Source organism: Arabidopsis lyrata, assembly GCF_000004255.2.
Source record: "Arabidopsis lyrata subsp. lyrata unplaced genomic scaffold ARALYscaffold_4, whole genome shotgun sequence".
In the NCBI taxonomy this organism is placed as follows: Eukaryota; Viridiplantae; Streptophyta; class Magnoliopsida; order Brassicales; family Brassicaceae; genus Arabidopsis; species Arabidopsis lyrata.
Window position 1 is genome coordinate 850,184 of NW_003302552.1, and position 21,154 is coordinate 871,337.

General features: G+C 37.8%; 5 protein-coding genes and 1 non-coding gene across 8 annotated transcripts; 3 read left to right on the plus strand and 3 right to left on the minus strand.

Annotated features, from left to right (window-relative positions):
- Positions 1-2,481: 2,481 nt before the first annotated feature.
- Positions 2,482-2,555, minus strand: TRNAI-AAU. The gene has a single exon. It is a non-coding gene; the product is annotated as a tRNA-Ile (tRNA).
- An 82-nt stretch (positions 2,556-2,637) lies between these two features.
- On the plus strand, positions 2,638-4,116 carry LOC9316504 (3-hydroxyacyl-[acyl-carrier-protein] dehydratase FabZ). Its single transcript, XM_021027921.1, has 4 exons — positions 2,638-2,920; positions 2,990-3,050; positions 3,161-3,305; positions 3,728-4,116. Exons 1-4 carry the CDS (start codon positions 2,707-2,709, stop codon positions 3,980-3,982), a joined length of 675 nt encoding a protein of 224 aa, XP_020883580.1. The 5' UTR covers positions 2,638-2,706; the 3' UTR covers positions 3,983-4,116.
- An 86-nt stretch (positions 4,117-4,202) lies between these two features.
- On the minus strand, positions 4,203-6,642 carry LOC9314671 (inositol-3-phosphate synthase isozyme 2). Its single transcript, XM_002880391.2, has 7 exons — positions 6,355-6,642; positions 6,173-6,241; positions 5,714-6,097; positions 5,297-5,639; positions 5,031-5,207; positions 4,744-4,932; positions 4,203-4,655 (listed from the first exon to the last, which is right to left on the minus strand). Exons 1-7 carry the CDS (start codon positions 6,540-6,542, stop codon positions 4,473-4,475), a joined length of 1,533 nt encoding a protein of 510 aa, XP_002880437.1. The 5' UTR covers positions 6,543-6,642; the 3' UTR covers positions 4,203-4,472.
- A 128-nt stretch (positions 6,643-6,770) lies between these two features.
- LOC110229081 lies at positions 6,771-7,301 on the plus strand. Its single transcript, XM_021027922.1, is given in 3 exon segments — positions 6,771-6,962; positions 6,964-7,027; positions 7,030-7,301. Coding segments are annotated over 3 exon segments (162 nt in total). The 5' UTR covers positions 6,771-6,911; the 3' UTR covers positions 7,077-7,301.
- A 7,380-nt stretch (positions 7,302-14,681) lies between these two features.
- On the minus strand, positions 14,682-17,510 carry LOC9316505 (bifunctional aspartate aminotransferase and glutamate/aspartate-prephenate aminotransferase). 2 transcript variants are annotated; one of them, XM_021029444.1, is made up of 10 exons: positions 17,106-17,510; positions 16,684-16,924; positions 16,503-16,596; positions 16,321-16,424; positions 15,982-16,230; positions 15,767-15,880; positions 15,609-15,692; positions 15,349-15,519; positions 15,160-15,273; positions 14,682-15,024 (listed from the first exon to the last, which is right to left on the minus strand). In XM_021029444.1, exons 1-10 carry the CDS (start codon positions 17,192-17,194, stop codon positions 14,884-14,886), a joined length of 1,401 nt encoding a protein of 466 aa, XP_020885103.1. In that variant the 5' UTR covers positions 17,195-17,510; the 3' UTR covers positions 14,682-14,883. The 2 variants fall into 2 exon arrangements, with proteins under 2 accessions (XP_020885103.1, XP_002880438.1); XM_002880392.2 differs by having other exon boundaries at positions 17,070-17,509.
- A 1,136-nt stretch (positions 17,511-18,646) lies between these two features.
- On the plus strand, positions 18,647-20,872 carry LOC9316506 (DNA oxidative demethylase ALKBH2). Of its 2 annotated transcripts, XM_021029353.1 has the most exons (8): positions 18,647-18,744; positions 18,830-18,894; positions 19,010-19,112; positions 19,223-19,438; positions 19,680-19,796; positions 19,875-20,067; positions 20,157-20,375; positions 20,444-20,872. In XM_021029353.1, exons 1-7 carry the CDS (start codon positions 18,694-18,696, stop codon positions 20,351-20,353), a joined length of 942 nt encoding a protein of 313 aa, XP_020885012.1. In that variant the 5' UTR covers positions 18,647-18,693; the 3' UTR covers positions 20,354-20,375; positions 20,444-20,872. The 2 variants fall into 2 exon arrangements, with proteins under 2 accessions (XP_020885012.1, XP_002878604.2); XM_002878558.2 differs by having other exon boundaries at positions 20,157-20,872.
- The last annotated feature ends 282 nt before the right edge of the window (positions 20,873-21,154 follow it).

Genomic DNA, 21,154 nt, shown 5'->3' on the forward strand with positions numbered 1-21,154 from the left:
TGGTTTCTGGTGTGGTAGTGATGATTAGGATCTGTGCTCTGATCCTCTTTTATCTGTGCTCGTTTCTGCTCGGGGTGTGGTTGTGTGAGCTTGTTTTTGTATCCTTCTCGGGCCTTCTTGTAAAGGCAATCTAATGATGGGTCCTCTGGTTGCTCCTGTTTGTAACCACTTTCCAGCGCCCAAAATGTTCTATGGAAATGTTCGTCGGATTCTTTTCGTGAAGAGTTTGCAGTTGTGTTGCTTGAGTCTTAGATATTAGCATTTCCGTGTACTTTAAGGTTTTCCTTCTTTTATGTCTTCATTTTTTGGCTTTTGTCTCTGGGGGTTTCCATGTACCCGCCGGCTTAGTTTTCCGGGAGTTAGAGTCCCGCCGGCGTTAGTATTTCACCATGTATCCCAACTTTGTATTTCTCCCTTGGTTATATTTCATTAATTATTCAGACGAAAAAAAAAAAAAAAAAGAATTTTGTAGGAGCTAAAAAGCAAAACAAGTGAATTGTTGATTCTAGGATTCGTTGAAAGGCCAATTTGCTTTCCAACCATGGAAGTATTTAACCATCAAGTGAAAGGCAGATATAACTCTTGGAATATGGCACCTTATTATATTATGAAAATTGTAGTTTTATTTGGACAAATGCATTCAAAGTACGGGGTAGAGCAAAATGGAATGGGTTATAATACTAATAACATCATACATGTGAATGTTTTTTTTTCTGAATGAAAATGATCCATGTGAATGTTGGTGTGTGGCAAATAAATAAGGTATTAAATTTACAAATTATGAGATTTTTAATGTAATTTAATATGTGGTCCATTCATAAAATCGATTTCGTTTGCTAAACTCCACTAGATTTCTCCTTTGTAAAGTTTCACGTTACATATTGATTCTTCGTTAGTAAATTCATATGGTTTTAGTACATTTACGCTTCTTGCGGTTGTTCAGTCAACTTTCTTCAAATCAAATTTTGGTACTTAAAGTTTTAACTTCATTTTGAAGAAGATCTTGACTTAAAAGTTTATGATTTTGATGTCAAATTGGTGAATTATGTTAGAATGAGGTCGTTTTCAGTTAATGCCTTGATGGTTTATTAGATACCCATTAACATTATTACTCTTGAGGAAACTATTGTCTAAAAAAGACTACAATGTTTTGGTCAATGCAAAATAGAGGATTCATTAATTTGTCTAATGAAATAGATGACAATTGTTTTTCGCCAAAATGGATATATTTACATTTTTTTTTCTCTTCCAAACTTTTCGTAAACATGGTTAATTCCTAACCCACAAACAAAAATCAATCTATTTTTCTAACGTTATAACAATTTACTAGGATTGTGGTGGTGTATAGTGTTGACACTTATATACACCACATCATAATAATTTTCACCAAAGAGGTAAAAATTCTACATCTTTCTTGTCAACAATTATAAGGAATTAAACATTCTACATATTTCTTGTCAACAATTAGTAGACAACTAGACATTTACAATCATTACAACCAAGAAAACTATAACCATTATATTTTAAATATCATTTGCTATGTTATTTAATTTTATCGACACTAGTTGACTTCTTAAAATGTCAACTCTTTCACCACACCTAATGGTCAAGATAATCTAAAACAATGCAAAGAAGTTCATGAACTCTGACCTAATATTGTGGATCCAGCTAATATTTGATTATTTTATAAATTAGTCAAAGTGAACAAATTCCATATACATTGGTTGTGCATAAATGCAACTCCAAAATCCTGCTATACTATCCCACTCTTCCTCTTTTGACAGTGCACAACTTTACTAAGACATGAGATTATTAACCGAAACGAAATTTTTTTTGGGGTTTGATTAGTTAATAGAAATGACTCGATAGGCAATTTTTTGAAATGAGTCATGCTAGCGGTTCGGTTTGGTTAATCTTTTTCTGTTGTTTTTTTTTTATAAAAAAATTCTAATCAATTTAAACCGAATTTCACAAAAATTATATCAAATTTCCTTTTAAAATCATTATCCAAACCAAACCAAACCAAAATTGGTACGGATTTAAGCAAAAAAAAAACAAACCGAATTAACTATTAACCGAACTAATCAGAACCAAATTTGTGTTCGTTTAATTTTGGTAACCTTGACTCTCAACCAAAACATCGATAACCGGAATACCGAACCAAATTGAACCGAACGGTTTGAAATCACAGGCCTTTTTATGTCCATGAACTCTGACCTAATTTACTGCTACAAATGCCTCAGCTGCCAGCAAAGTTTGGTAGGACATTCTTATTTATTTATTTTTGAAATACAAAGTACAAACCTTACAAAATGACATAGCAAATGGGCTATGTAAAGGAAAATAAAAAATTAAATCAATGGCCCATGTAGGTTGTGCGGCCCAGTAAGCTAATGGACTATTTGGTGATCACACTACTTATCATCAGTTATCACATTATCAATGACAGAGAACCAAAAAGGTTTACAAGAAAAAAAGAAATGGCCTATACAGGGATCGAACCTGTGACCTTCGCGTTATTAGCACGACGCTCTAACCAACTGAGCTAATAGGCCATCTTGTTATATAATTTCCATTTTGCTAAAATATACAAAACAGAAGTTTGTCACTATCTCTCCTGCTTCAACTAAAACAAACCTTTGTACTCTCCGCTCGCTTCTTCACCTGCAAAAACAAACATCTCACATTCTCTCTAAACTCTCGACAATGGCTACTACTTCCAACTCGGTACTCTTCCTAAGTTCTGACTCACTGAGTCATCATCATCATCATCATCATCAGCAGCAGCCTCTGCATCTCCCTTCCTCCAGATCTCACTCTGTTTCTCTCCCACCCAACAAGCGATCCAATTCTCTCACGCTTCGTTGTTCTACAAATGGCGATAACACCTCATCGGAAAAGGAAACTCCAATCGAACTCAGTAAGATTTATCTCTCGGTTTCTGACATTTTTTCAAATTCTCTCACTAATCTGTTCTCTTAATCTCCAGAATTCCCAGCATTTCCAACGGTAATGGACATTAACCAAATCAGAGAGATATTGCCTCACAGGTTAATAAATAAAAAGACTTCAACTTTCGACGATTTGATGAGTTTTCGATGAAACCCATGTTTAAAGTTTTCATCTTTATTTTTGGGTTTGATGTTTGTTGGATTTTCAGGTTTCCGTTTCTGCTGGTAGATAGAGTGATAGAGTATACGCCAGGTGTTTCAGCTGTAGCTATTAAGAATGTCACAATCAATGATAATTTCTTCCCTGGACATTTCCCTGAACGACCCATCATGCCTGGTGTTCTCATGATTGAGGTAATGTAACATATCAAAATGCTCTAGTGTTTGAGGATTCTCTATAGAGTTAGTGGAGGATGGGTTTTAAAAATGGTCATAAGTTAATGATCTGCTAGTTTGCTGTTTGGTTTTTGATTCTGAATTCTGATAGATTGGTAACTGAATGGTCCTTTTGATCTCTGGTACAGTGATGAGTATATTATAGTTGATGGACTTCAAGATAACAATGCTAATAACTTGCTTGAAAGTATGTGAAACTATCTGAGCTCTACTCAAATCCCAAGTTTGCGTAATGGAAAATGCAGGTTTATGATCTTACTCATTTGGTATAGGTTTAGGATTCTGAATCCTGATAGATGATAAAAGTTTGTTTCTTTGATAGAGATTAGTGTTATTTCTTGATAACCATTTCACTGAAAATTTGAGTTTGCGTATTGCAGGCAATGGCGCAAGTGGGAGGTATAGTAATGCTGCAGCCGGAAGTAGGAGGCTCTCAAGATAACTTCTTCTTTGCCGGTATTGACAAAGTGAGATTCCGCAAACCAGTGATTGCAGGAGACACGCTGGTCATGAGAATGACACTTCTCAAGTTCCAGAAACGGTTCGGGCTTGCTAAGATGGAAGGTAAAGCTTATGTTGGTGGCGCTTTGGTATGCGAAGGCGAGTTCATGATGGTTTCTGCTGGTAGTTCTTGATCTCACCCATTAACGCTCTCACTTGCCACATGTTGATTCTCCTAATGCTTCTTCTGTTATTCTAAAAACTAGACAAGACCAAGCTTTATGTTTTCGACATTTATATGAGCTTCTCCGAGATTATTTTGCCCTTATGTTTTCGACATTTATATGAGCTTCTCCGAGATTATTTTGCCCTTTCTGTCTTTATTGCTGTCTTCATGAGATATAAATACAGAAATTGTGATTTTGAAAATCCATATTCATAGATCATAAATTTGGTTATATTACAAGGAGACACAAGCATAGTTACTCTTAATTCTTTTACACATTTGATCCAAATCTTCTCACCAAATAAACAGACCAGATCCATATCACACAAATTAACCCTAAGCTTCTCCATATTATCTCTCTCCCACACACATTCATATAATATATATAAAGGAAACAATGGAGCAGTCTTCTTCACATCCTAAGGTCTTAGGTACCTTTACTTCTTCTTCCTCATCCTTCACTTGTACTCCATAATCATGTTGTTCTCTGGCGCAAGCCCCACGCAGGCCCTGAGTATGTTTTCCAGCATCGCCCGCTGTTTCGACAGAGCGTTAACCACCGGTGTTCCAGGCGGTACAAGAGGTGCCTTTGTGAGGTAACTGAGTATGGTAGCTACCGGGTGGAAAGAGTGAAACTTCCCCTGAAATAGAAAAGATTCAAACATGAAAAAACACTCAGTTTAAAGCGAATCCCGTTTTTACTTGGTTACTCACTGACGGAATACAAACCTCTCCTTCGGCTTTGAATTGAATCCTGGTGCTGAGTTCAGCGAGAAGAACAAGATCCAAGATAATTGGAGCAGCCAAGAGAGAGTCCTCACAAGTGTTATGCATCACAATTGTGTTTCTCCCTCCCATGAATATCTCAGACGTGTACTCGTCCATTGCTCTTTTACTATCCGCAACATATGGTACATACTGCAAAACATCCAGAACAATAGCAGGATTTAAGACTTTAAAATGTGCTTAAAAGGAAAGGAGGAATTGATGACTCTGGCCTCTAATTCAAATCAAACCTTGATGACAACGACATGGTCAGGGTGTTCACCGGGCTCAAAGAGGATGCCATTACTAGCTACCATGTCGTCTACAACATTGCTCTTTGAAATCTCCTTAGAGCGGAAAGTTTGCGGCGCTGAGAGGTTCATCCCGTCGTTATTTCCCAAATGATTATAGCTCACAATCGAAGTAGGCTGCCACAAAACCATTCTTAGTTTCTTTCACTAACCAAAAAAATAACCAAAGTTAGGTCACTTGATAAACAAGCTTTTATTTCTATTACCTTGATGCCAGCTCCAACAAGGAAATCAACCAAAACGGATTTCATCTTAGTCTGCCCACTCTTGAAATCATCTCCACCAATCAAACAATTCTTCGATATAGCCAACTCGATAAGACCGGGGACAAAAGTATTCTGAGGACTCCCATTGATGAAAGGGATACCTTCAAGAACACAAGCAATAGCATACAAAGTAGAAGGCGAGATCTCAGACTCGTCCTTTTCAACAGAAGCCAATAGATTCTCCATCGTATCATTAAGCCCTACAATCACATTGCTATAACGCTCTGTATTTGCAGTCCATAACACAACCAACTTATCCACTTTGTTCTTCTCCTTAAACTCCCTAAAAATATTCCAACACATCAATACACTAACTAACTAACTAACAATTCTGTTATGTAAGGTCATATATTATACCTCATGTCCTTGATGATGTGATCAACTTGTTCCTTCTTGGTACCTTTGATCACGCTATTAGCACGTGACCCTTGATTCGCAGCAATGAAATCAGGGTCATAGATACCAGGAAGCGGGATCATGTTCTCCATGTAAGGTCTAAGTTGTTTCTGCAAATCAATGTCAAGAACTCTAGCTCTAGCCATAGCATCAGCTAAATTCATGTCACTTATATCCCAACCACCAAACACAACATCATCAGGATTCACCATTGGAAGAAGACTCTTGAAAGGAGCGTAAATCTCTTCACCATTGTAAGAACCAACACGAATCGAAGAAGCTTGAGTTAGTGAACCAAAGTAATTAGCTTGTTGCACTTTGTCTTTAGTCGCCCACGAGATTCCTCTACAACAAAATTAATGTCAAAACAACAAAATCAAAGATTCCATAAAAAAAGTGTTTGTTTGTTTTGTTACTCACTCTTTGTTAGCAATGACACCAGCGGTTAGTGTTGATCCATTGTTTCCTCCCCAACCAACAAGCATAACCCTATCCACACAAAAGTTTCAAAATGTGAATTTTAACACCGACCCATATGAATTCTTGATCTGAAACTACAGAAAACAAGTGAAAGATTCAAACTTTTTGGATTTTTTATTTACCCTAATTTGGGGACACGAGTTTCTGTTATGAAATCGTATTTGACAGACTTTGGCTTCACAATCCATTGATATGTACCGTTACGATTCTCATGGACGACCTCTGTTGTTTCGTAATCGTACACCGAATGAATCTCATTCTCTGTGTATTTGACATTTGGGCTCTCTACTTTAAAGCTCTCGATGAACATTTTCTTTGTGTATATAAGAAATGTTTGTATCTTGAAGCTCTGTGTTTGGTGGTTGTGTGATCTCGAATGGACGAACAAGAGCGATGATATATAGACGAGAAACAGAGGAGGGAGGACACGTGGCGGGTTTTCGGAGTTATCGATGGAATTTCATACACAGCGAATGGAGATGGTTCGAGCCCAGTCTAAAGCCCAGAGAGGACGAGAGCCACTAAGCCACACGTGTTTGGTTCACACGTGTGAGGTGGTGAATTCGAGAATGTGAGAGACACGTTGGAAGTTGGGTCCATACACGTGGCGTGATTAACGTGAAGACAAGTTTCTTTTCTAAATCTGTGAAGACATACATACTCTCGAAGACCCCCGAGGATGAGCAAGAAGAAGAAGAAGAAGCGGTTGTTGTCGTGGGACACTGCAGTTCAAACGACATCGTTTCGTAACTAAGAAAGGCGTGGATGCCACGCGCGATTTGTTGTTTGGTTGTTGGGTGACACGTGGCGAAGATGTGCTGTCACGTTTGGTGATGGCGCGTGAGTAGGTTTAACGGTAAAGTAGCGACCATTTCTTGAACTGGGGCCAAGTAGGTCCTCCAATGACAAATTATTGACTACTTTATACTGGAGATGGTAAAATAATTGTCGACCAATTTTAAACTTGGTTTCGATAAATCTAGAGATGCATGTAAATAAAGAGAAGAGAATGCAACTCTAGTCTATCTAGTACGTCTATGTTTCAACGTTTTTGTTTGTTTAACCAAGAAGTTTAAGGCTTCCAATAGAGACGTACGGTTTAACTACAGATAAAATGCGGTGCGATTCTAATAGTAACATACACGATTGAACTAAACATATGCATATATTTTTGTTACTGTTGGAATTGCACCGCACCATGCAGTTCTGTTTCCTTTCGAAGCCTAAGATCAAATTAGCGATCTATAAATAACATTGGACCATGGATCATTAAACGATTGGACTAAACAAAAAAATTGAACTAAGAAAAAAAAAATGAACTAAGAATGAAGGATTCAACTTCTTTTAGTAAGACTGAAATCTGATACGTACTACACCACCACTTGCCTTGTTTATATGTTTAAATTTTGATGGTGAAACATTGTCCTAGCGATATCATTAATTAATCACGAGGGTTAGAAACGTCGTTGTCAAAGAGTCGTGAATAATTGTGGACCTTGTGAGTGAGTCAGAGTGACTGTAGATGACAAAAATAAGGCAGCAGCCGAAGCAGTGACCACAAACCAAAAGCGTACGTGATGGTTTGTGCCTTTGTGGTTAAAGCAAAAGCCAAAAAGTGGGGTTATTACTTACTTTGGGTAAACATGCATGAGTGGTCCTATATATTAGAAATGACTAAACAAATTCTAAATTTTGTAGTTGATGAATGTTTTCATGTCTGAGTTCATACTATCACGGATCTGCATGCATGTCAATCTATGATGTAGTAAAGAAAATGATTATTTTTGAATTTTGATAAAGCAGTGACCATACGTACGTTTTGATAACAAATCAATAATTTCAACCAACAGTTTTTTTTCTTCTCCCTTTTCAAGCCACAGAACAGAACTAGCTTTATTTAATTTATGTTTTTGCCTATTTATTTGCTTTCACTTTTTACTTTATGAATATGATCATCTCTGATTGAATAATTTGAGAAGTTTCTAGGGTCAATTAGTTACTTTGGTCGTGATTTAACATCAATTATGTCTGGACACACATTATTATTTTTAATTATTTCATAATTCACATACTAAAACTTTGATTCAAGAAAACGATATCTCGGACTACAAATATTTACAATAAATGATTTTGATCATGGTGGATGTCAGAATCCGGTATGATGATTTTTAATAATCGTCAAAAATATTATGAAAAAAATATGTTTAAAGTGTCATGAATCTCGTGTTTTCTCTTATTAATGAATGATGTTACAACTTATATATATACACAATAAGGGAGACAAATCCCAATTGGACTAGGAAACCCTAAAGCCCAAAGCCCACAAAGACTAACATAAACCGTCATTGGGCGAATCTTCTAGAAGATAGACATGGGCCTTCTAGAACATGGACATGAGCCACGGTTATGGAGTCCATCCGTAATGTGGTTTACAACACTCCCCCTTGGATGACATAACCGTGTAGATGCCAAAGGATCTTTGTAATGCGCTTGGGGATGCTGCCTCATTAAAACCTTACCAGGAAAATCCATTGGGACAAAATCACGGTGAAGGAAAAAGAGTACAGCACGCATTACTCCCCCTGTTTTGGTCATCCCTGCAAGTTCTTAAGTCTCCGCATTCCAATTTGATGCATGAGCTTCCTCAATGTTGTTGTCGGTAGTGCTTTAGTGAAGAGATCGGCTGAGTTGTTGCTTGAACGAACTTGCACCACTTGAACTTCACCATCCTTTTGTAGGTCATGCGTGAAGAAGAACTTAGGTAGAATGTGCTTTGTCCGATCTCCCTTGATGTAGCCGTCCTTGAGCTGAGCGATACATGGTTACGTTGTCTTCACATATGATGGTCTTTGATGTTGTAGTAGTTGCGCCTTGAAGAAGGCTGCCTACGTACCCTTGGAAGGGATCAAGCCACACGTAGTTCCTATTTATTGACCATGCCATAATTTGATCTTACCTGCATCAGCAAAACAAACTAAACCAAAGCAAACTAGACCTTCTTTGGTTAGATCAGTATAGAATAAACCCAAATAAACAAAGTAGGAAGAATAAACTTTAAAATTTAACCAAACCTTCCTTCAAACTTTTCTAGTGCCTTTGGGTTGATCATGAACTAAATTTAGACAAAGGAGGTTCACGGTAAAACATATGTCTGGTCTAGTGTGGCTAGCCAAGTACATTAATGTTCATATGGCACTGAGGTATGGCAGTTTAGGACCGAGAACTTCTTCCTCGTCCTTCTTTGGACCGAATGGATCACTATCCAATCCAAGGCTTCTCACCACCATTGGGCCTGGTCAATGGGCGGGCCTGGTCCTTATTAAATATCCTTGAGTACTTTTCAGTATATGCCTTTTGATGCAGAAGGATTCCATTATTCATGTACTCATGTTGTAATCTCAAACAGAACTTAATTATTGTCTAGGTCTTTCTTTTAGATATACTCAACTGTTTGGTCGATTACCCAGAGGTTTAAATTATTCATATACACTACTATGATTACAAATCCTTTGTTTGCAAACATCTTTATGAAAATGCATGGACTAATGGGATCATTTATAACATTCCATACGCCCATTTGGTCTAAGTCCATGAAAGGATTTGTCCAGCCTTATGCAGTGATATTCTCGAGAATCTTTCTTATCTTTGAGCTCAATACCCTCTGGTAATCTCATATATTATCCAGTGAACTTATATAAATATGCAGGCATTACATCCATTAGCCGCAAATCAAATCTTTTTCTTTATATAGCCAGACATAGCATCCACCACAGGGGAGTATGTTTCTTCATAATCTATCCCCGGTCTTTGTGAGAATCCTTGTGCTATAAGTCGTGCCTTATATCTCACGATTTCATTATTCTCATTTCTCTTCTTCACAAAGACCCATTTGTGTCCTACTGGTTTTTACATCGAATGGTGTCCTTAAGGTCGGACCAAACTCATTCCTTTTCTTAATGATTCTTAGCTCCACGTTTTATGGTCTTGTACCATTTAATCAATCAAGTCTTTGAGTAAACTCTAGTATAGACGTGGACTCCTGATCCTCATTTATATTCATAAATTCAAGTGCTACCTTGCATGCAAAATCATCTTATGTCGACATTTCTTATATGTTCCATTATGTTCCAGACATGATATAATCGATTTGAGATTTATTATGGTCAGGACCTTTAATACTTTGCAGCTTGGCGTCCCAAGCTACATTATATGGTACCTGTACCTTAGAGCCGGCCGGCCTTATCTCCATGTCTAGGATGGTTTCCTTAGTAACCTCGGATTCCTATTGCACCTTTATTTAATTTCCGAGGGTTTTTATCATTGGAACTTATTGGTCTACCACGTTTCTTACGTTGTCTAGACTCTGTAGCAACTTGATTGTGTTCCTTGTGAACATCAATACGTACTGGTGCATTACAAGCTGGTATGTACGCTTTTATAACTCTCTTTGGGTCATCAAAGGAATCTGGCAATTCATTAGCTAGCTTTTGCAAATTTATTATCTTATGGACCTCTGAATCACACATCAAAGTCCGAGGATCTTGCCAATTTAAGGATGTTTGATTCCATGATATTTCTTTGACCAGCTTGTTTGTCTCTCCACCTAAAGTAGGAAATTCGGATTCATTAAAATGACAATCCGCGTATCTAGCCTTAAATAGATCACCCGTAGTTGGCTCTAGATACTTAATAATGGTAGGAGAATCAAATCCAACATATATTCCCATCCTCCTTTTAGGTCCCATCTTTGTTCTATGTGGTGGAGCAATCGGTACATATACGGCACACCCGAAAGTCTTTAGATGGGATATGTCTGGCTCATGACCCATGAGTAATTGGGATGGTGAATATTTATGTTCACTAGATGGCCTTATGCGTATAAGCTCTGATGCATGTAAAACAGCGTGTCCCCAAGCGGCTACTGGAAGCTTCGACCTCATGAGTAATGGTCGAACTATCAATTGAATTCGTTTAATGAAGGATTCCGCTAATCCATTCTGTGTATGTACATGTGCCACGAGATGTTCCACACTTACCCCCATGGATATACATTAGTCATTAAATGCTTGGGACGTTAATTCACCGGCATTATCTAGACGTATAGTCTTAAGCGGAAAATCTGGAAAATGGACTCTCAGTCTTATGATCTGGGCCAACAACCTAGCAAACGCTTGGTTTCTAGAGGATAATAAACAAACATGCGACCATCTTGTCGATGCATCAATGAGGACCATGTAATATCTAAATGTCCCACATGGTGGGTGTATTGGTCTACATATATCTCGTTGTATCCTTTCCAGAAAGTTTAAGGTTTCTATATTTACCTTAGCCGGTGATGGCCTTATAATGAGTTTCCCTTGTGAACATGCTTCACACGTGAGATTCTTAGGGATAACTCTTTTCTCTTTTAGGGTGTGCCCCTTTGAATTAGTTATTAGTTTACGCATCATACTATGACCCGGATGGCCAAGCCGGTCATGCCATAAAGTGAATTTCTCGATGAACTCTTTGTTCATTGCCATATTAGTTTCGATCATATCGATTTTAGCATAGTAGAGACCAGTGGATAATGCGGGTATAGGCTCTAGGACTTTCTTATGTCCTTTGGTGATCTCAATTATATTTAGGAATTCTTTGTTCCCTTCACCCTTTGTTTCAATATGGAAACCATTCAATCTTATTGCTTTGAAACTGGATGAATATAAGGCATCTCTTAGTTCAAGATGCGTGCCATTTGGTAATAGAATATGGGCTTGGCCATAGCCCTCAATAAGATTTGCTATACCCGCTATAGTGCTAATATTGGCATTTTTTCATTATGAGATTTAGGAAAATATCTCTTATCTTTTGTGTGGCTCCACTATCCACCACAAATATGTTCTTGTCCTCGGCCATTTCTTATATGGACAAAAATCATGTTTTAAACATAAAATAATATAAAATAAATTCAAGGAAATAACAATAAATGAAAACATAAAATGCAAAGAAAACATAGAGGTTTTGATGTCGAACTCAGTATTATCAACTTGATTCTTTTAGGCAATCAGAAGTCTCATACTCTATTAGATCATCTTGATCATGTTCACCATTTTTATATACCAAATGGGCTTTAGGATTCTTCCATATCACACTCTCTTGATAGAGGTCACAACGATGTTTGGAAGTCCTACATATCTTAGCCCAATGGTTCCCCATTCCACATCTATGCAATACTCATTTGGTCGAGTGTTGTGGTTTGAAAATACCACATCGTCCTCGCCCTCGATCACGGCCGGAATTGGGTCTACATCCACGGTTATAGTGGTTCCCACGGCCGGATGAGTTATAGTGGCCACAACCACATCCTTTCCATCCACTACGGCTACGGCCGTGTGGTCTATTACTTTAGACGTGGTTAGATTCTTTGGATTATTTCTTATCCTCTGCGGCCTTATTGGCATCAGGTAATGGGGTTAATCTATGAGGTCGTAATTCACTGTTTTTATCAGTAAGTCATTATTTTGCTCATCTAGCAATAGACTCATCCACGGACTTATAGTCCTGGATTATGAGACTCTCAATAAGATGGTGGCTAATATTGCCTTGTATCTATCTTTCTCTCTTGGCATTATTGCCTTATTAGATACATTCACCAAGTCCTTTTGACTTTTAGGATAATCTTAGTATCCATTGCCCATTTTAAATAATTATCTCCTAAGAGATTTAGGGCAGTAAAATACAAGTTGTAATTCAACATCTAGAAGGAAAAGTTTTGAGTCAAAATCATGTAATCGTTAGTGTCATGCGGTATTTGAGACCAAACCATGAATCGATTTACTTAGGGATTTGACTTTCCTCTTTTGCTTAGGATTAGATTTCCTCTTTTGCTTAGGATTAGATTTCCTCTTTTAATTAGGATTAATTTTTCCTTTTCCTTTTAGGATTTACTTTCCTCTTTACTCTAGGATTAATTTTCCTATTTCACTTATGATTTTAGATTTTTAAGATTTCCTATTTTATTTAGGATTTGGAAATTTTCTATTTCTTAAGGTTTTCCTATCTTGAATAGGATTTATGAATTTCTTAATTTAATTAGGATTTAGGGTATTTTAAAATTTCCTATTTACAATAGGATTTAGGATTTTATTTAGGTTTTCCTGCTTTCTTTAGGATTTTGCTTTTCATATTTAGAATAGGATTCTTCCTTTTCTAGGTTTCTATTTCTAGGTTTCTAGGGTTTGAGGGTTCATGCGATTTTAGGTTTTGATTTCTATCAATTTATGCATGCAACCAATCATAGAAACAATCAATCTAAACAACTTAAGCAACCTCAATCAATCGATTTTATACTTTAGGGTTTTAGGTTTCGGATGTAGCTTTTAAAGGTTTCCGATTCTTGATTTAAGTTTCTTTTAGATAGGCGAGTTAGGGGTTTTAGTTTTCTTAAAAGTTTCAGCCATATCTTAAGTGTTTTCGATTTGCGATTTAGGTTTAAGCAATAAGAACTTTCTAGCAACCTAAACAACTCAGGCAAACGAACAAGCGAAAACAAACAAGCAATCAGATCAAGCAAGCAATCGAATCATACAAGTAAAACAATCACTTAATCAATCATCATTCGTTTTAGGGTTTCTCTTTGCTTAACTTTCAAGTTCAGTTGTTGGTTCTTTAGCTTTAGGGTTTTGATGTTACCTTTCACCTTATGGGGTTGTATGGTAATGAACTGGGAGCTAAAGACCTCAGTTTTCAACTTGTCACGAGCGTATGGTCCTTGGAAGGAATCGCCGAGCAAAGGGGAAAGCAAACGGACGGACGAACTAGGGTTTTCAAAACAAATCGGCGCACACTGTATCTGTGCGTGAGGGCGCGTCGGTGGTTAGATCGACAAGCCGTTTGCACTGATGGATTCGTCTCGGCGAGGGCTTCGATTTGATATCTTGCTTGTTTTCTGGGTCCTCACGATTTGAGAGAACGACCTCTTTGAAGTTCTGAGGCAGATTTCTTTGCGTTTTAGGGGTTTGATGGAGATAGAGAAATCGTGAGATTAGGGTTTATGTGTCAGATCTTTAGCTAAGGGATTTAGAGGCTATCGTGCTGATAACGTGTTATGAATCTCGTGTTTTCTCTTATTAATGAATGAGGTTACAACTTATATATATACACAATAAGGGAGACAAATCCCAATTGGACTAGGAAACCCTAAAGCCCAAAGCCCACAAAGACTAACATAAACCGTCATTGGGCGAATCTTCTAGATGATAGACATGGGCCTTCTAAAACATGGACATGGGCTACGGTTATGGAGTTCATCCGTAATGTGGTTTACAACATAAAGTTTTTAATCTGTAGATAAAAAGCTAATGATTTTAGAGAAAATGAAAGGGTAAAATATGGTTCTTTTGTCATGATCTTATAAGTGACTTATTTTCTTCGAGAAGAATCTATGACTTCATCTCGAGAATCTTGAATGTTTTATAACTCAAGCATGAAGCAACCTTAAATTCTAATAAATGATTTACAATGAAGAGAATGGTTTATGGTTGGTCGGTTACATGAACTTGAAGGAAAGAACAAAGTATAAAGAGAGGGCTTTTTATTGGAATGAAGACAAAGCTGATATATAAGTTACAACATATCATAAACATTCAAAAAACATTTCTGTGTCCGAATCGTTACACGGAGACAGTGGCACGGAGTGGCTCAAGGGCTTTTCTGATCTTCTCAACTGCGGCTTGTAGAACGTCGAGAGATGTGGCATAAGATATTCGGATACAACTATCATCTCCAAAAGCATCACCAGGAACCATTGCAACCTTTAAAACAAACAGAGTCAAACATATGAACTTGTTAAAAAACTAAAAAAGGTCCAAATCTTTCCTAAGACTAAGTTCAAGAGCTGTTTTGTGCTTCTTGAGAGTAAAGAAGAACATTTTGTAGACGATGTTTACCTGAAACTTGTCAAGAAAGTATAATGCAAGAGATGACGAATCATTGATCAAACCAAAACCTTCAGCTTCTGATCCATAGTAAGCACTGAAGTCAATAAACAGATAAAAAGCTCCCTACAAGTAAACAATGCCAACAGTCAAGAAAAAGAAACTAGCCAGTAATAGCTTCGAAGATATAAGGAGAAGTACCTGAGGTTCAGAGATCTTAACACCTTCGATTTCACCTAAGCTTTTAACCAAGAAATCTCGTCGTTCTCTATATGCTTTAACCATCTCTGCAACTGTTTCTCCTCCAGCTTTTCCTAACCCAAGTGCAGCAACACCTGCTTTTTGAGCAATGCTACTAGCTCCTGAACTAACCTTTAAACAAAAACCAGAACCGATTTCCTCTCATGATCGCTGCTTTTTTCGATAAAGATTTAGAGAGAAATATGTTTATATGTAGATACCTGGCCTTGTAATTTACTGCAAGCTGCAACAATATGTTTAGGACCAGCAAGATATCCAAGCCTCCAACCCGTCATTGCGAAAGCCTTTACATATCATATGATCAGCAAAGAATTTGTTCGGTTGACATTAGAAGCAACTCAGTGATAAATACTTTTACCTTTGAGAAACCGTTTACTGTCAAAGTTCTTTCATACATGTCTGGCAAAGAAGCAAAACTTGTGTGTGTTGCCGGTGCATAAATAATGTGTTCATATATTTCATCCGAAAGCACCTATAAAAGAAATGAAGGAAACAGAGTTTTTTTTCAGCTTAAACAGTTGAGCAAAAACAAACAAACTGAAAAAGACCAAGGAGCGTTTTATTGCTATATACCAGAAGTCTTGGATGCTTAGCAATGATCCGTGCAATCTCTTCAAGCAAACTCTTGGGGTAAACAGATCCAGTAGGGTTGGAAGGAGAGCAGAGAATTAGAAGTCTAGATTTTTCAGTCAATTTAGACTCAAGGTCCTTTGGATCCAACAAGAAATTATTAGAAATCTTGGTAGGAATAACCACGGGTGTTGCATCAGCCAATCTCGCCTGTTCTGTGTAACTCACCCAATACGGTGCAGGAATTATAACCTGTTAAGGGAAATACAATTCATTGTTATAAACAAAATCATATCGAAAGAAGAAAAAAAAAGATCGGAAGAAAAGATTGGTTTTAATTACTTCATCTCCAGGAGAACAAACTGCGAGCACTGCTTGTAAGAGACTTTGTTTAGCTCCATTACTAACCAAGATCTGATCCGGAGCATAAGACAATCCGTTCTCCTCTGAAAAAACCCGAATACAAACAATTTAAACTCCGTTTCGCCATAACTGATTTACAAAGTAAAGGTGTTTCTTTATACCTTTTAACTTGCGACAAATCGCTTCTCTGAGTTCCGTAATACCTGCATTTAACGTATACCTAGTGAAACCTTCTCGAATCGCATTGACCCCGGCCTATAGGAAACAATTGTTGATTCAGAACAAACCACAGAGAGGAGGGAAACAGAACAGAACATAAACCACTAGGAGAAAGGTATTAACCTCAGCTACGACTTTTGGAGTATCGAAATCGGGTTCTCCTGCAGCTAGTCTGATAACGGGAACACCGGATTGAACAAGAGTAGCTGCAAGATCGGTTATAACCATAGTCTTGGAAGGTTTTAAGGATTGAACTCGCGGGCTAAGTGACATATCTACTGATGATGATGATGACAGAGTCTCAACATCATTTGGTTTGGCCATAGCACAGATTCTAGATGACATATTCCCTGACTTACAGTACCTAACCATCACAGATACAAGACCAAAATCAACTACATTGACCACCTCAATCTAAAGAAACAGTAATCAAACAACTGAAAAAAGTCTAAATTTTGATCAATGATTCAGATTTCTAATCAAAACAGTGATCAGGAAAAAAAACTCACGAGAGGGAGAGACGAAGGGGTTGGAAACGAACTGACCCGATTGGCTTCTTTGAATCTGGGAATGATTCGACTCTACCGGCGGCAGAAGTGGCGGAAATGACGGCGGCGGAGCTCTGAGTCGCCATTGGAGAATGTGGGTTGGTGATAGGAGAGATAAAGATTCGACCTTTGAGGGAATTTGTAAACGAGAGAGGCGGGTGAGAGAAGGTGGGAGGAGTTGGTGAGGGCAGAGTTAAGAAAATGGAATTTAGAAGAAAAAAAATTATATTTTCTAGAAAAAATTAGCCACCAACCCTTTATGAAACTGCAACCAGAGTTAGAAAGCTAAAGTCGCCGGCGGCTGATGATGTCGCCGGAAAGATAAAGATACGTCGTTTCATTTTATAGGTCAACAATTTTAAGTGAGTTGTTGGTTGATGTGATGTCCACCAGGTTTGTTGATTCTTGTATGTCAAAAACCTTTACTTATGTTTTTTTTTTTTTTCATGGAAGTTGCAAAAGAGTTACCAAATCCTAAATACTTTGGATTCTAAAACTTTCCTTATGTTTGAGAAGGTTTGATAACTTGGGTTAGTAAAGAAGTCGGGTCTGATTTGGGTCTACATTATGTTTTGTCGGGTTATCGGTTTATTCATGATTTAAATCAGGTTTAGTACGAGATTTGGCGGAAATCGTTTATCATTAACAGAAAAAGGGTTTTAACTCGAAATATTCATCTTTTGTAATGTTAGACATTGACAAAGTTCAAATGCGTAGTTCAAATGTGTAATTACAAATCGAGTCTCAACTTTGATTGGGATAAACTTTGCGTGGGACGACAACCCTTGGTTGCTTAATTTTTAAAGATTTAAAACCTTTGAAGTTTATATGTTGGTTTGATGATTGATGTGTTGTGTCGTGTCCAAGCGGAGCTGACGTGGTCTTGGAAGCCTGCAGCCGCCATGTGAATTCCGCAGTGGCCAGGAATTGAACCTAGGTGGCAGTACCCCCAGCTGGAGGCTCTTTACCACTAGGAGACAACATCTGGTTAATTTCCCTTCTTGTTACGCTATAATACATATTGAACCTAAACCTTGGTTTGTCTTTGTAATTTTTTTTTTTTTTCCTCAGTTTGTCTTTGTAATTGATAAGCGCATACATGTTTCTTTATCAAACTCACAAAGCTAGCGTAGTTTATATTTGCACATATCTCTAATTACACAATCTTAACACCAAATTTGACTTGTTGTAGTGACCTCGCCATATATAGATGGCCTTAAAGCATAGCCAGACGCGGAATTACCAATGCAAGCAGCAGCTTCAACATAGAGTTGTTGTTTCCACTCCCACATTGTGACTTTCATTGCCTTATTAGACTTGAAGAGCGAATCCTTTTGCTCTGCTAAGGCCTCGACATATTTTGCTTAAATACCGTCATCTAAAAAATTGAACCGTACAAAACCGGGTTAAACCGAAAACAATTGAAATTGATCCTGGTTCGCCAAAGAGGACCATACTTTAAACAAAGGGTTCGAACCGGATTATAAATCTGATTCGGTTTTGTAGTTTCAGCATTTCCGGTTTAGTTCGATCTAAAAATTATTCGATTACCGTTTTTTGTTTAGAATCACAGAATTAGAGAGTTATGGAGAAGAGAAGAAACATGAATTCCACCGCCGCTAATCGCTCTAACCAGGTTTGTTTTCCGGCCATTACTCACCGTCGATTTTGATTATGTTCCGACAAGAGTGTGATTCCGTTCTGTTTATCCATTTTCTCAGCCGTCTTCTGTTGGAATCAGCGACGGTCAAATCACCAATGACGAAGCTGAATCGCTTCATAAGAAGTAACAACGATTTCAACTTTTTCATGCGAATTGATTTCTATGTTTGTTCATTTAGGTTTTAGTCTGCTTTTGATTGAATGTGGTGGTTTTCTTCATAAAACAATGTTTCATATAGGAAGAAATGTTCTGGGTACGAGCTAAGAGAAGTAACTTGTAGTGACACATTCTCTGACAATGGTTCACTTAACAAGAAAAAACTCCATTATCATCAGGATCAGGTACTTGTCTCATTCATCAATCCAATAGAAAAACCTTAAATTTATAGGAAACTTGTGCTTTTAGAGAAGTAGGTCTCCTTTTTGAGTTATCTTGTACGTTTGCTGTGTAGCGGAGGATGAGTTTGACATCGATTGTGGCGGTGGAGACTCCTTCATCTACCGACGCTCCCACTAGAAGAACCATTGATCTTGGCCATGGAAGTGACCTCATCTACATTCAGAGGTTTCTTCCCTTTCAACAATCTTGGACTTTCTTTGATTATCTCGACAAGCATATTCCTTGGACCAGGCCTACTATTCGTGTCTTCGGTCGATCTTGCCTTCAGGTATTCCCACTTCCTCTTTCTCTCGGTCATTGTTTTTGGTATACATATGATCCATTGAAGCTTTATTGTGTCTCCTCGTGGGTTCAATTGAGTATTGTGAAAAGTAAGGAACAAAGATTGCCGTAGTCATCTCCATGCTTAGATTTCAACTTTTGGCTGAGGAAATTAATCCACAATCATGAAGTCCTTTGTAAATTTTGTGTTTGTCGCCTTCTAATACATATGCATTTTCCATCTGTAGCCGAGAGATACTTGTTATGTTGCGAGTAGTGGATTGACTGCACTGGTGTACAGTGGATATCGACCTAACGCCTATTCGTGGGATGATTTTCCACCTCTTAAGGAGATTCTGGATGCGGTTAGATTGAAACAACTATGATATGTCCCCTGTGTTCTAGTGGTCATTGGAACTAACATTTCTCCTTTGTCTTGTCAGATTTACAAAGCGCTTCCTGGAAGCAGATTCAACAGCTTGCTGTTAAATAGGTACAAAGGTGCCAGTGACTATGTGGCTTGGCATGCAGATGATGAAAAGATTTATGGTCCAACTCCAGAAATTGCTTCAGTCTCGTTTGGATGCGAACGTGATTTTGTGTTGAAGAAAAAGAAACATGAAGAATTTTCCCAAGGTAATGGGACCTTTTAAACACGCCATTGATTTAGTGTTTTCCCGAGTAACCAGGAACGAGGGAACGTTTGTTTTGGTGTGAACCTGCAGAGAAAACAGGGGACGGTGGACCAGCGAAAAAGAGGTTAAAGAGAAGCAGCAGAGAGGATCAACAAAGTTTGACATTGAAGCATGGATCGTTGCTGGTGATGAGAGGATACACTCAAAGGGACTGGATTCATTCTGTGCCAAAGCGGGCAAAGGCAGAAGGCACTCGTATAAACCTCACCTTCAGGCTTGTTTTTTAAACTGAGAATCATAGACAAGAAGGTGGGCTTGATCTCGATCTCCATTGAAAATGGCTAAGCTTAATTCTCTATAAACACTGATTGATGTAGACATTTCAAGAAGCAAATTGAACGGGAAGATTGATAAGGAAGAGTGGCAAAGTCTTGTCTTGTGCAGTCCCTCTCTTAAACAACATGTCTCTTTTACATCCTTGCGCCCAAGAGAAATGACTTGATCAAAAGCAGCCATACGAAAGACATGGAAGACTCATGTACCTAGACACATGCAGTGAAAATGAAGATAAAATCCTCACGACAGTAGGCACACTCACTTTTCAGAAGAAGAAAGAAGCATACAAGTTTGGAGGGCATCATGAGGGTGTCAAGAATGTTACTCTGCTTTGTTGTAAAAATCATAAGTAAAAAAATGAGTTCTATTTTGTGTCACAATAAATAAGTAAATAAGTAGAGTGTTACTCTGCCTAACTCTATGATATAGATTTAGTGTCATCTCTATGAAGATTCTGCCATATCATTTCATTGTGTGTTTCTCCTTTCCTTTTTGCTCAGGCACATGTTGGTCATGAATGTGATTTACGCTCCGAGGAGATGAATCAGATCAGTTTTTCATCTGTGCCCAAATGTTTGCTATCATCTCTCGAGTTTGTTGATTTTGAATTCCTAATCCGAGGATGTGATGCAGAATTGAAGCTAGGAAAGTACTTCCTAGAGAATTCAGCAGTCCTCAAGAAGCTCTCTACATAATATTTTTCAAGAAGAGATGACATGTTCGAGAAATTCCTCAGAATGCCAAGAGGCTCT

Coding starts and splice junctions, on each gene's coding strand:
- LOC9316506 (XM_002878558.2), top strand. CDS start 18,694: ATGGAGAAGAGAAGAAACATGAATTCCACCGCCGCTAATCGCTCTAAC. Junction 18,745..18,829: donor CCGCTAATCGCTCTAACCAG/GTTTGTTTTCCG, acceptor CCATTTTCTCAG/CCGTCTTCTGTTGGAATCAG. Junction 19,797..19,874: donor TTAAGGAGATTCTGGATGCG/GTTAGATTGAAA, acceptor TTGTCTTGTCAG/ATTTACAAAGCGCTTCCTGG.
- LOC9316504 (XM_021027921.1), top strand. CDS start 2,707: ATGGCTACTACTTCCAACTCGGTACTCTTCCTAAGTTCTGACTCACTG. Junction 2,921..2,989: donor GGAAACTCCAATCGAACTCA/GTAAGATTTATC, acceptor CTTAATCTCCAG/AATTCCCAGCATTTCCAACG. Junction 3,306..3,727: donor CTGGTGTTCTCATGATTGAG/GTAATGTAACAT, acceptor TGCGTATTGCAG/GCAATGGCGCAAGTGGGAGG.
- LOC9316505 (XM_002880392.2), bottom strand. CDS start 17,194: ATGGCGACTCAGAGCTCCGCCGCCGTCATTTCCGCCACTTCTGCCGCC. Junction 16,925..17,069: donor CCCCTTCGTCTCTCCCTCTC/GTGAGTTTTTTT, acceptor TGTGATGGTTAG/GTACTGTAAGTCAGGGAATA. Junction 15,274..15,348: donor TTAAGATCTCTGAACCTCAG/GTACTTCTCCTT, acceptor GTTTACTTGTAG/GGAGCTTTTTATCTGTTTAT.
- LOC9314671 (XM_002880391.2), bottom strand. CDS start 6,542: ATGTTCATCGAGAGCTTTAAAGTAGAGAGCCCAAATGTCAAATACACA. Junction 5,208..5,296: donor TTGTTGGAGCTGGCATCAAG/GTAATAGAAATA, acceptor GTTTTGTGGCAG/CCTACTTCGATTGTGAGCTA. Junction 4,933..5,030: donor ACCATGTCGTTGTCATCAAG/GTTTGATTTGAA, acceptor GATGTTTTGCAG/TATGTACCATATGTTGCGGA.